The 14,835-nt window shown below is 42.2% G+C and overlaps 1 protein-coding gene across 2 annotated transcripts in view; it reads right to left on the bottom strand.

The window, feature by feature from the left end:
- Window positions 1-5,517: 5,517 nt before the first annotated feature.
- The window catches only part of S100Z (S100 calcium binding protein Z), a 19,508-nt gene continuing 10,190 nt past the window's right edge, over window positions 5,518-14,835 (bottom strand). For both annotated transcript variants that reach the window (XM_044064488.1, XM_044064489.1), the window contains exon 3: window positions 5,518-5,827. In XM_044064488.1, the coding sequence (XP_043920423.1) occupies window positions 5,657-5,827 (171 nt within the window). In that variant the 3' untranslated portion in view covers window positions 5,518-5,656. The remainder of the gene's footprint in view (window positions 5,828-14,835) is intronic.

Raw genomic sequence — 14,835 nt, 5'->3', positions numbered from 1 at the left:
AACATGACAGTCCTACCAGACAGCCTGTTAATGATCACTGTTGGCTACCCAACACTTAACTGGATAACCTCCTCAAATATTCACTTCCAGGCCCAGCACTTCCTGGGATTTATCACCTCATATGGCCTGTATCAGTTGGTAGACAGACTAATGAGAGGTGAAAACCTACTAGAAGTGGTAATCACTGACGTGCAACAGGTGTACTACAGCAGAGGTATCCTGTTCACTGTTTAGATCTGACCATGAACTATTCACTGATGATTTCTACTCCCAACCATCTCCCCCACCCAAGGAACACACAGTGAATACCTTTTCTACAGCTAAATCCACAGTACTAATGATAGAGATGGGAGGGTTCACAGCCCCCATGCTCATGGATGACACTGCTCAAGATACAGACAGAATTATGAATGCACTCTATAAGCACCTACAAAGATGTATGGATCATGCCATCAATGGTAAACCAGGACTAGCTACTCCTACACAAGGACACCAGTCTGCTGAACCCATGCATTATACAGGCTATGCAATAGAAGTAGTACAGTAGTCCAGAACAGCAACACATCCCAAGACATGCAGACATCCGTGACCAGTATTAGCAAGATACTTATGTTACTCATGTACACATGCAAGGCTAACATCCACAGGTAAGTAGGTATGGATTCAGAATATGACCACAAAGGCTTATTTGGCTATGTCAAGGATGTAAGCAGTAACACAGATTTGCACTGTGCTGGTGCAATATTGCACTGAATATACTGACCCTACTGATATCACCAACACATTTGATGATACATTCAAAGCAAGCTTCACCCCCTACTGGGCCCACAACAATACCCAAAATGTACAGTATCCCAGACATCTGTGACATACAGGTAGTAATGACCCTTTCAAACGGCATGACAGAGCATCATTGGAGGCCGATGGTGTCCCAGACTGCATCCTGCAGACACTACAAGACAAAGTGGCTCCCCGTCTAATTTAGCAATTCACCATCAGCCTCTACACAGGCTACATGGTCATTCGCTGGTGCATGGCAACAGCTATTACACTCCACCAAGGTGGTGACACACCTGACCATAATAACTACCATCCCATAGGCCTGAGTAGCCTGATCTGCACGGCTATGGAGCGTATCCTCATGGCACTCTTGAACATAGTCAATGGTAAGCTCCAGACACTTAACTCAACCCAGGTCACCTTGATTGAATGCAGATCATGCCTACTGAACCAGTTTGACATCTTACAGCCACCTAGACTTTAGGTGTGGGGTGTGGTAGTTCACACATACAACCTGGACCTCGCCAAGGGTTTTGACACCATTCCCCACTCAGGTATTATTTCTACACACACCAGCCAGTACATACACCCATACATCACAGGTTGGTTTGCCAACAGGCTTACACACAGAACCCACATGGTAAGCCCAGAAGCCTCCAGGTCCAATTCTTAACCAGTCACAACTGGTGTCCCACAGGACTCAGTCCTGGGACCCCTACTGTTTGCCATATACTTCTCAGAGGTACGAGCTAACACAGGTGGACTACAGCAGGCCGTGTTTGGCAATTACTGCAGACTGGGAGCCATAACTGACAATATAGCTGTCAGAGATGTACTTCAAGGGGCCTCACATAGACCAACACAGGGTTTCAGAGTGATGGCCTCCAGCTAAAGGCCACATACTGCATGGCCATTCCATTTTGGCAAACTACACACACACATATTAACACATGAGTGGCAAACAGTATAATTCAGATGACGTAATGGGTATGTGGGGACTACATTACATAGTGATCTCTCCTTTGATAGTCATATGTATGAAGTAGTTAGGACATCCATCTATGTAGGCCATCTCATTACTTAAGGGTTGACATCTAAACAAACATAGGTTATTGTGCCCCTTTACTCATCAGTCATCAATCGCATCATCGAGTATGATAACCCATTTTGGATGTACATCAGAAGACACATCTGACAGCTGAAAGGGCCACAAACGTACCTCACATAGAGGGATAATGCCCTCAGACATGTGTCCTATGCTGCCAGACTGCATAAACTCATACATTATTCAGTGGCATCTCATTTACTCAGGGATGATATTTGCTGGCCAACAAAGCCATGTCCAAGTCAGGCTTAATTGATATGCTCCACCTATGGGCATCCATGTCACAGTGAGTCACACACTGTAATGAGCTACACCTTGCCACAACCATAACTGGAAGATGCTGGAGTGACAGATTCCTGTCACGGGTACTCCCCATTATTTGGAACTACATCCCTGATTACATTATACGAAACCCCTCACTAACACTCCAGGGAATCCTTGCAGAGTCGGTGGGGAACAGTGGATACACCCCAGGGATCCCGCAATTGGCTCTGCTCCACAGAGGGACACTTAGTTAATCAATGGGGTGGTGACAGCAGACACTTTGTGGCTATGCTTATGACTGGCCTCGGACAGTTAGGCATGTACCTACCTATGTATCTATGAACCTATACATACAGTATGGACACATGCTGATAGCTTAATTTACTGTTCAGGTATTGACTTACCTTGTGCCAGTGGCAGTTGTGTGTACAATAGTTGAGGGCTGCCTATGTAGGATGCACACAGTAGACCACCTATACATGACAATTTACAGGTGGTTTTGTGTGTGTGTGTGTGCGTGTGTGCGTGTGTGTGTGTGTGTGTGTGTGTGTGTGTGTGTGTGTGTGCCATCCATGTTTGCTGTGTGTGCAGGTGGAGAAGGGTGTCAGTCCATAAGTGCCTACACTGTCAGTGTGTGTGCTATACGTTCCCTCTTTGTCAAGGCATGGGCATACTGAGCATGCCTCCGGCTGCCTATTGGGGCTGGCACAGGGTGTTCGTGGTCTGAGTCCCTCTGTGCCTGTGGGACCCTTGGCAATGGTGGTGGGCTGTGAGGGCCTTCACCATTCTATCCCTGCTGCAGCTGTTTCCGCACGATCATATTGTGTAGCATGGCACATACTATGAAGATGTGGGCACATGTGCCTGGAGAGTACTGCAAGGCTCCACCAGATATGTCCAAGCAACGGAACTGTGATTTCAGCATCCCAAACATGAGCTCTATGATGATTCTGGTTTCTGTGTGTGCCTCTTTATGGTATTCTTGCATGGCTGTGTGTGCATTTCTGATGGGAGTTATCATCCACAGTTCCAGTGAATAGCCAGCATTCCCCACCAGGTGTCCATATGGGATGTCTCCCCTGGCAAATACCTGATACAGCTGTGAGGCATGCCAGATGTGGGAGTCGTGATAGCTTCCAGGGCTGCCAGCACACACATCCATGATAATGCCCTGGGCATTGCACATGACCTGGCAGTTGATGGAGGGGTATCCCTTGCGGTTTATGTATCGCCTACCCTGCTCACTGGGTGGTGCCTTGATGTGTATGTGCATGCAGTCTATTGCACCCAGTACCTCTGGGTAGTCTGACACATGGTAGAAGAGACGCATATTGCTGGCCAACTTCTCCTGCATTTGGGGGAAGTATATGTGCTCATTGCCATGTGGTAACATGGCATCCAGGAACTGGTAGAGTACCCTGGATGTTGATGCCTGTGAGATCCCAATGATATCCCCAGTTGGCCTTTGAAAGGTACCTGTGGCTGGTATTCTTAAGCTTACACATACCTTCATGTCCACTGGGATGGGTTCCCCTCTGTTACTTCTGGCTCTGAGGCATGGCCGGCACAACTCAACAAGTTGCTGTATGGTGTCCCTGTCCACACTGTAATGCTCTACTATCTCAAGATCATGTAGCCCCTGGTAGGCTACCCTGGGTCTGAACACTCTTCTCCTTCTTCGGTGCCGGAGATGGTTGTCAGCATCATCCTCCACACCACCGTCAGTCTCCAACACATGCTGGTGAATCAAAGCTATGGCAGCCCCTAACATGTACATATTAAAAGTTCCCCATCTGTATACATCAATGGTGCAGAGTGTCTGGGAGTACACAAGTGTGTGTGTGAGGCTTTCACACTTATACTATTGTGCAATGGATGATGCTGGGGTAATTGGGTGTGTATGTGCAATTCCAGCTGCAGGGTATTTTAATTATGGGTTTTACAGCAGGTACTGCTATTGTGGGACCTTTGGTGTTGACTTACGCTTGGCTGCTGTGATTCATCTATTGCCCTTTACTTCACTTTTCAACTTGATTCCCCTCCCATTGTCAGACATGCATCCAGCCGCCTGCTTTCTTGTTTTGTACTTTCCCAAACCAGGATTGTGTTGCAAAATGTGTTATGTAGCTGATCTACTGCAAGTTTGCTTTGTTCTGCTGTTACAGTTCTCTTTTCTTTGCAGTACGGCACTTCCCCTTTCCTGTTCTGCAAGTAGCTGCTAGCAGCCTTGTTAGCTGTTGTTTATGGCCCACTGCGAGTTTCTAGGTGTTAATTACTCATTTGTACTCCAATTACCATGTTGCAGCATTTCCTTATTGTCTACCCATATCCTTCCTGTTTCAGCTATGGTGCGTGCTGCGCACAGCCATTTACCGGGTTTCGAGTGCATTTTTATCCACGTTCACATGCACTTTTGGTTACCTTGCATGCTCTCAGCTAAGCAAAGCTATGGCTACTTCCACACCCCTATCCTGTGGCTTTGCTTCGCAACAGGAAACCCAGATTAGCAATGCCCCAATGTGCTTACAGCTATGGTGGCGCACCCCTCTCTTGATATCATGTTTACCTCCAGGCCACACCTCGGTGTTGTACCACTATGCTGTGTGGTACATCCTTACGCCGGTGGGGTTTTGCGATTCAGTATTACTTGCCTCATTTGCATGGCATTGACTACTAATTCCTAGTTACCATGCAGAACACTGTCACAGACCCTTAGCAACCCTTCCACCATGGTTGTGGTGTAGCATGCGTGCCATTGACTTTTATGGGGAATTCATGAATTGTGTTACATTGCAGTTTTATGAAATCTAAATATATTTTCATTGCGATCCCGTTTGCGCACCGATGCACTGCGATTTTACTTTGCGTTAGTGTGGCCAAGACATTAGATGTTATTTTTTATGTGTTGTGCATTTTTTATGCCATTGGCTATATATTTATCCATTGGCATATATTAACATTATAATATGTAAGTTTGGTCTACTTTAATGGCTCCAATTTTATGTTTGAAAAAATGTAAACCTTTTTTTGGTTTACATTTCTGCATGCTTACGCTACGCCTGCACCACTTCATGAATCGCTATATACCTTCATTTGCATGCTACACTGCTGCGCATGGGGTAATTAGCATACATGCACCGGGAGCTGCGCAGCTCTGGCTTACGCTGGTAGTGCATGTGGAAACAGCTCGTACCTGAATCGCAAGGCGGCCATATTTGGCGTTAGATCACTGACACTACTCCTGCGCCTGGTGCAAGCTTCATGAATCCCGGGGTTTGTTTAGAAAATAAAAGGTTCTGAGACACAGAAATGTATAAACAATGCAGCAGTGCTAATTTAAAAACATCACAGAAAATCAGACACAAATAAAACTTTTATATGTTTTTGTTTAATAAAGCAGCAGCTCATTTTAACATATATTCAAGCATTAAGATTTGTACAGGTTGAATAATTCTCTAATATAACCTAGTACACTCTTTAGCTAAAAGGTTATATTTTATATTACTTTTAGTGACACCCTCCTGCCTCCTTCTGTCTCAGCTGTTCCTCGAAGAATTCATTGCATGCTACTGTCAATGCTGCTACCAGAATGACAAACTCATTAAAATCCACCTCATTGTCTTTATTGTTGTCCAGGTCTTCCATTATCTTTTCAACCAGCCGTGGGTCCTTCTGAGACTGCAAAGAAAAGGACAAATTTTCAATCAATAATATAATTGGATTCCAGAAAGCTTAAAAGTGATTATATTCACTAATTATCTAAATATTTTAGCTGGCTTGTAAACAGATTTTTCTTATGTATCCCAAGTGTAATACAATGACAATGACAGTTTGTCTTTATTGTTCAGACAGCTACCAGAACTAAATGATATTTTGCATTTTTGTGGATGCATTCTTCCATTCACAAAAAAAAAATGAACACACTGGTAAAATAACCTTATTTGACAGAAACACAAAAATGTCACATAAATGTGATTACATCTGAAATGTGCTGAATGAAAGCACACACAATCAGGGCACTGATAGCTTTCTGGATAGTCTCATGCTATTTCTTGATAGAAAATGCCCTCTATTCATGGTGTTTGCTGCAAGAAATTCCCCTTTCCTTGTGTTGCAGTGTTATTAAAGATGATTATGGTAGTATGGGGTTGCAAGAGGGAAAACTCTCCTCATAATGTTTGCAATGACATTGTCACTATTGAAAGGCAGATTTCAATTTCCACTGTGAATGTTTTTGAGCTTATTTAAAAATGGAATTTATAGAGAACTGTTTTGTACTCCTACATCACAGAATCAAACATAGCTTTTACACATCCTGTAGGGTATTTCCAATAATGTAAACCTTTTGGCACCTGCTAGGTTCATGGTTTGTACTACACTGGATGCTTGCATGTTCACAAATCACCTTCATGGTGGATTCCTAGCTGAAAGTAGAAAAAATGTTTTGGGGATATCAGGTATCTAATTGTACTAAGACATTTTAATGACCGTCTTCATCTACCTTCTTTCCACTACTTGAATGTGTTCCTTCTCAGCATAACATTACATATCAATATGAAGTCCTGAGCATTCATTTAAATAATTTGATTCTTGCACAGCATTTAATTAAGATTCCCTAATTTAGACCACATAGGGGATATAAACTTATCTAGCTAAAAATAGAACTGGTCTATGATCAGACCAGAAGACTGGTCCTACATATAGGACCTGGACAAAGAAGACAAGCTTCCTAGATATACAACATTAGTTTATCCGGCTTTGCTTAGTAATTTACCATATCTGAAAAATATAAATATTGCTTGGTATCAATGTGTTCCAGCCATCAGTATCAGGGTGTGATAACTATCATATTTCCTCTTAAAGGGTGGGTTGGCATAATGGTCAAGGTGTTTACCTCACAGGCTCGAGGTACAGCCTTTGATTCTCACCAAGAGAAATTGGCTAGGTTTAAAATGGTCTACAAGGGCAGTTAGCTTAGTGCTTACATATGAAGAAACTAAATGTATTATCTTAATTGTTTCTCATGACTTATGGTAGGAAGCCATTGTAAACCTATGTAGCATTGGATTTTACAAATGTATACTGAACTGAACTGACTGTGATTGAGTTATTGGAACCTATATAATTCTGTCTATGCTGCTGATTCCATGTAATCTCTATCATATTAATAATTTTCTGCATTAAATGATTTTGACTTTTTTATTTAAGATTTGGCACTAAGATCTTGAAAATTAGAGTTTTAAGATTTAAAGGACTTGCAGGAAATTGGGACAAGGAGGAAACAGAAAAAAATATGAATTATAAGCATTATGTGACTGATGTCACAAAACATTGACATGGGACATTATTTTAACATACTGGTATAGTTCTTTTATGCCACCAATACTGACAATACAGTCAAAAGGAACAGTCCTCATCAGTGTAATATGTGCTACAGTAATAGGTTAATAAGAAATCTGCTGCATCCTGAGAAACTCTGTGGGAGGAAAAATGTACACTTAACTGCTAAGTGTATTAAAACAATTTTAATTTTAAAAGTCATTAGGTAGTATGGGGATTTAAGTTTGATTCTTGACTATGGTAGGTTACCTGACTTATGAATGAGTGTCTGACTGAGCTGAAAAGCTTGGGCAAGATATTACAGCAAGTGTTTGAGACAGGAATGCATGTGAGAAAAACATAACTGCATTCAAAGAATGTAGCACTCAGAAACAAATTTAACATAATAAAAATCCTTAAGTTTGCTGAGGAAACAACAAAAATGTACACCTTTGCAGATTTTAAGCTGATTGTCCTCCAGGATTAAATGGGATATGCAGTATGTAACCTATTTTAAATATAGATCCATTAAACATATGTTTTATTGTTCAAACTGTATTTTTAAAAGTTTTTAACATTGCCCATTTAGGTGTGTTATGTAATCATTGTTGTCACTGGTTGATTCTGGTCATGTGATACCTAGATTGAATGTATTTAAAAGTTGCTGCTGTTGCACTCAGTAGACCTAAAGAAGCACTGTATTGCTAATGGTTATACTTATTGAATAAAAGTCTTGCTCATTGTGTCCTTGAGCCATGAGTTGTTTGCTGCATTCATTTCTTAATGCTCAAGTTTGGCCTTTACCTGTTTTGAGCTACCTGTCTTTGTGAGATTTGGTACCCAGGTTACTCAGACAGGATTAGCCCAAACTGGTTACATGAAGCCATTTGTGAGCTCATTTGCAAATTGATAAAGAATGGGAGTTGAGTTCACTTCCTGCTAGTTGGCAAAATAGGACCAATCTAGGCAACATTAAACTTGACAAGAGTCTAATATTTGGATGTGAAATAGAGGTGGAGAAAGATCCTGAACTGATGCAAGATATAGAAAATAATTGCTTAGTTATACTCATATTTGTAATCAGTGTGTGGTCTGGAAGTAGGCCCACCTTCCAGCTGTATAGCTGGTCCTCCTAAGAGGGCCAGAGTAGCTACAAAAATGACATGTTCTCAGCTAAGGCCTGTACAGCTAGAGATTGTGTGTGTGTGTGTGTGTGTGTGTGTGTGTGTGTGCATACATGTGTGTGTTTGTGTGTGTGTGTGCATGTGTGTGTGTGTGTGTGTGTGTGTGTGTGTGTGTGTGTGTGTGTGTGTGTGTGTGTGTGTGTGTGCATACATGTGTGTGTGTGTGTGTGTGTGTGTGTGTGTGCATGTGTGCATACATGTGTGTGTGTTTGTGTGTGTGTGTGTGTGTGTGTGTGTGTGTATGCATACATGTGTGTGTGTGTGTGTGTGTGTGTGCAGAGTGCATACAAGCGTGTGTGTGTGTGTGTGTGTGTGTGTGTGTGTGTGTGTGTGTGTGTGTGTGCATACATGTGTGTGTGTGTGTGTGTGTGTGTGTGTGTGTGTGTGTGTGTGTGTGTGTGTGTGTGTGTGTGTGTGTGTGTGTGTGAGTGTGTGTGGTGGGAAGCACTGTGGCACACTTGCTGGCACTGCTGCTTCATAATGTTTGATTCTCTAGTTCATTTCTTGGCTTGATGCATTCTGTGCTGACTGTGCATGTCTTCTCTGTCTATGTCAACTTTTTCTGGGTGCATCATTTTCTGCCTCATTTTCCAAAGACACACTGTGAGTTGAACATGCAATTTTCAAAACTGCTGCTTGATGTGCATGCCATACTGCTGATTGTGCTGCAATAGGATGCATCAGAGTCATAGTTCACAGTCTTGTCCATGATGAGTTCAGGGACATGTTCCAGCTCTTCCTTGATGCTGAAAGTGCATTAAGCAGGTTACTGAAGAATTGGATAAATGAATGAGTGAATGAATGAATAAGAGGTCTGCCTCAATGTGACCATGACATGCCAAGAATACCATTTTATGCTGATGCACCAAACAGCTGTGCAAAGTATGTTTAACCTTTGTGCAACCTCCTAACTGGTTAGTTTTAGTAGAAAATATTAAAGCTCAGACAGTTAACAAAGGAAAAACCTGAATAGGCAAAGTAGGGAGCAAAGGGCTGCTAGATATTGGGCTTATATGCAAATCAAGGATTATTCATAACGAAAACCATGCTCAAACATTATACATGCTCTTAGTATCACAATAATGTGGCTCAAAAGTTAGAGATTTTATGCTGATGATGATGTCAACCATGTCAAGGCAACATGTTTTAGATGTTTACTGAAAGACAAGGGCAGACCTATTAGCTGATTACCACTTGGTGATGAGTTGAATTTCCAGCAGACTGACTAGTAGTGAATCTTTGCCAACCCAAATGAGAAATTATGTTCTGTTGGTAATGTCTGCTGGAGGTTTCAGTATGGTAGTTCATGTCCTACCTCTAAGCAGGTCTTGACTGTGTTCTGAGAGAGATTATGATCGCTATCTAAATGAACCATACTCAATAGTTTAGTCGCTGAAGCAGCAGTGATGTTTCACTATAGGAGGTACAATGCTTCATTACAGTACAGACACTATGTACTACCGCTCCAAATATGAGTACAGGGACAGCTGTGTCCACATTCTTGGCATTAAGAAAAATTCATTCTGAGTGGATATCAGGCTCTGCCAAAGGTAAGCTTTATCAATGGTATTGCTCCTTGTTTTCAGAAACAGTAGCGCACAACACAGCCAAAGCCAGACATGTATATGGGCTAGTAACTAAGACATGGCATACTTATTGTATTTAGACAAACCTGTTCTTTTGGCATAATCTGACTAGATCTGTAACATACCCACAAACATTTTACTGCTGAGACCAAATATTCAAGGATAAGAGATGATGACTTTCTTCCAAATGTGAGGTGGTGGTGATAGTGTGCTAGGCATCAAAGCATTCGTCATTTTTGGATTGGTGGTGGTAATGTGGAGGGCATCTGAGGAATTTAAATAGCACCGAGTCTTATTTATGATTAATGATAGAGGAAAGAATGACATGAAACACAAGGTGAAGTCCTATGGATATGGTGTTAAACTAGAGCGAAGTCTTTAGATAAAGCTCTTGCTCTAATAAACAGCCTTCATCCTCCATCCAAACCTATACACATGATAGGTAAGTAGTGATAAAACAAATATACCCACAGGTGAAAACAGTATCAATTAGTCTTTTTTCTTCAAAAATGCTATGCTAATTGTCCATGAGAGGATGAAGGGCTTGCTGATCTGTGAGAATATTAGAGAAAAGCCACTGCTGTTTTCAACTCAGAACAGTCAAAATGGGGTAGTGTAAGAATGTCTTAAGTAAGAACATCAGATAGCTCCCTTTGGAGCTACTCCACTCATGGACCAGTGGAAGGAGACCCCACAGTAGATTGCAATGCAGTTCCAGGATATCATAAAGGGGTTATATCTTTACACTGACTTGAGATTGCTTTATGACCCTCACACACACACACACACATAATTTGGAATCTATAGAAGAAAGGAAAGTTTGCTGATGCAGCCTGTAATCTCCATGAATTTCATCAGGAATAGTAGATGTTAGTGCATAGTTATACACTTAAATGCAACTAGACACACACACACACACACACACACACACACACACACACGCGCGCGCACACACATGCACGCACACGCACACACGCACACACACACACACACACACACACACACACACACGTGCATGTACATACATACACACACACACACGTATACACACGTGTACATACACACACACACATGTATATACACACACGCACACACACACACACACGTATATACACACATGCACACACACACACAAGTATAAACACACACACACACGTATACATACACACACACATACATACACACACACACACACACACACACACACACACACATATGCACACACATTAAATGTATAATCCAAGCACTTATGCCACACCCATTTCTGTAAAAGACTTCTCTGATTCATCAAGCTACATAAGCTAACGAGGAATTGTGGAGATCTATTCCTTATTACAAAACACAGTTTCCCGGCCATCTTCAATGGCATAAAGAGATATGACCTTGACAACAACTCAGGTGACCCACTAACTATTAGTGACTTTGGAGTTTGATGGAACTAGCAGAAAGGATAGGTGTGCCCATCCTGAGAAAGAAAGTGCATGTTGAAAAAAATGAATAACTTTCTAACCCTTGTGGAAACTGGACCTTGCAAAGGTCAGTAGTCAGAGCAGCTGGTAGGGTCAAGGAAGTGTGGCAGCTGTAGGCTCTGGGTCAGGGACATCTTCCTTGGCCATCCCTTGGTGACCCAGTATCAGCACATGGGGCTAGGCTAGAAAGAAGTCTTGGAGCATCTGTCATACAGCTGATGCTCCTGGCTCTGTCTCTACTCCCTAGCCCCCTTTCTAAACCACCACTATGGCCTCAATTGGGGCAGCTGTGCTTCTCACAGACATTGTCAGGAGGCTCTTCAAAAGGGTATGGCATAGATAAACCTGGGAGAATGTGTAGTGGGTGAACTTGGGGACAGATGCATTTTTTTCAAGGAATGGTTGCATGGAACCCAGTTGGTTATGTAAGTTGCTAGTCCATGGATACACTAAGCTGGACATAAGGAGGACAGAAAACATTTTACAGATAAGTACTTCAGATAATGCAACAGTTAAAGTGGAATGGGGAGGGAAGTGCACAAGAGAGAGAGAGATGGAGAGAAGAGCTTCAGATGGGACCTGAGGAAGTGGAAAGTAAAAAAAGGCATTGAGGTGGCTGGTGGTAAGTGAATGAATGTGAATCATTAAATGAGAGGAATTCTTGGGGGATGGTTTGAAAAGTACTTAAAGAATAGGAAACACAGGAGAAGCAGACTTACATAATAGGGTGAACTGGGAGAAGAAAGGGCAATTCTAATGTGAGCTAGCTTAGTAAACCTATGGGGGGTATGCAGGAGTATGCTCAGTAGAAAGAAGCAAAATAGAAATAGAAAATTAGTGGAGATAATATGGTTGCAGGAGGACCATTAAGTGGAGATGGAACTGGAGTGAAGATGGGCTAAATGGTGGGCAAAAAGGATACTGAAACAAAATTGTCAGTAGGACAGTTAAAGGACTATAGGTAGGAAGTGAGATGAAGGCAATAAAAGAGAAAGTGGTGACAGCACCTTAAGGGATGTGAAAATAATGGCGGTGTTTGATGATTTATAAAGAAATAAAGAGAGCGATGAATGAGGGAGTTTTGGAACTCAAGTAAAGTGAGGATTGTTAAAGAAGAACTTGGAATACCTATAAACTGCAGAGAATGGAGAATGTTTGATTTTTTTTCTGTGTAGTAGCAGTCAACATGAATGTAAGGTTAAGGAGATGAAAAGCAGTGGAACTGCGGTGGATCCAATGGGAATTAGCTATGACAGGGCAAGGGGGGATGAAAGATGGAGAACACTGAAGTGGTCAGAATGTTAGATTCAGTATTGGTCCTTGGGAGACTTGATAGTACAGAAGAGCTTGGGTCCAAAGTAGGCACTATGAGTATTTGGAGGGGAGTGACATTACGACTGAAGGAATCAGAGTTAATATTTGAAAAAATTGTATACAGGGGATGATGCTGACAAGTTTAAATATTTGGAAAGGTGATGAAAGCCTTTTAAGAAGTTTGAGCTAGGACTGAGAGTATAAGAGCATTCTGGGGATCAAGAAGGTTACTGCTTCTGTCAGGGTTTTTTCCCATTATGGCCTACATTCTGTATCCCCCCCCCATGGTCTCTATTGTATCCAAGGAGTAAGTGTGCAATGGGGATGTGCTGATGTATTGCTCTACCTCCTCTACAGCAGCTCAATGCTCATATCCTCTCCCTTGTTAGGACCATGCCCCCATGTCTACAGCCTTCAACAGTGATCATCAAGGAATGCAACTAAGACACCCCCGGAAAAGTAAGGCCCATCCATCCCTGCCACTCCATCAGTCACCCGAACTGTTAATTGAATCTGGGTTGGCTGGGCTGTAGTTAGGGCTTTATCACTCTACACCACTAGAGTGGCATAAATGTGTAAAACAAAATTACTGTCATCTGTTATAGAGGGGGATTGTCTGAGAGAGTGGAAAAGGGGAGAAATCTACTCATATTCTTATCATAGGTTTACCTTCCTGTCTACACACATCATTGCTGGGCAATCTGTTGTATTGATCTCCTCACACCTCTGCCACTGACATATAACCTACATGTATTACAGTGACTATGTACCCTTTTTCATATCTCCATGGTATAACAGGCTGAATTTGAAAAGGCCCAGAGTAGTATAGTAAACAGATTTTACCATTTAGCAGCATGACAAATATTCTAAATTATAACCCTGTCCCAAGGCAGAATATAATGCAGGTAGGGTATAATACGGTAAAGGACGAAGGGTATGGACCCTACACAGTATGTCATAATGATACCATACTACATGTAAAAGAAAACCACAATTCAAGGACTGAGTAATAAGATTCTGAAATATTTGATGGCAATGAATCCCATTACTCATTCCTGACTTATGGCCACTGCCGAACCATTTGTAGACTCGTTGGATCCAGTAGAAGCTGTCTGACAGCACAGCGCCACCGGTATGTCAGCACATATACTGTAGGCATTCAGCCTGCCAGCAGTATCAGTGCTGACCTAGAGGTGGAGTTGCACATCACAGAGGATGAGCTGCTAACTGTCTGCATGTATTCTCAACATCTTTGTAATGAAACTGGCACGTTGGAGGTTTCCCTCACTGTGGCTTATTAAGCAAATTTGATAAGAGTACCTTGGTGAGTCATTCCCATTGAATATTAAGGATGTCACAAAGCAAAATACCAGGCACATGAGTGATCCCTGACCTCCCTCACCAGCTCCCCTCACCTAGCAGTACAACTCCACCTGTATGTGAGACTTGCTACCACAGATAGTTCAACTTCCTACCATGTATAGCCCGCACTGCCTACAGGACCATTTACTTCTTAGTGGTGGTGCAGTAGCAACATTTTAACTACCATTGACTTCAATAGGTTACACCATTGTTCTGTGATTTTACATCAGTGTGCTTTGCTAATATAAAACTCCTAAGTGATGTGGTGCTGTGAACTCAGTTTGTTTTCTGGGGTGTAGTGTAGGAGTCCACCAATAGTCTTTGACATACGCCATATGAGGACGGAAGAAGTGCTCGGTTAAGTAATCATGTGGATTGTAAATGCTAGGAATACAGGTCTACTCCACTCTAAACTCCTTTTGGAATCCCCTGGGAATGTGCCCCTTCTGAAT

This window comes from Protopterus annectens, chromosome 2.part2 (assembly GCF_019279795.1).
Source record: "Protopterus annectens isolate FY-2018-M chromosome 2.part2, PAN1.0, whole genome shotgun sequence".
Classification (NCBI taxonomy): Eukaryota; Metazoa; Chordata; order Ceratodontiformes; family Protopteridae; genus Protopterus; species Protopterus annectens.
Note: the sequence above shows the minus strand (reverse complement) of the source record. Positions and strands in the feature narration are given on the sequence as shown.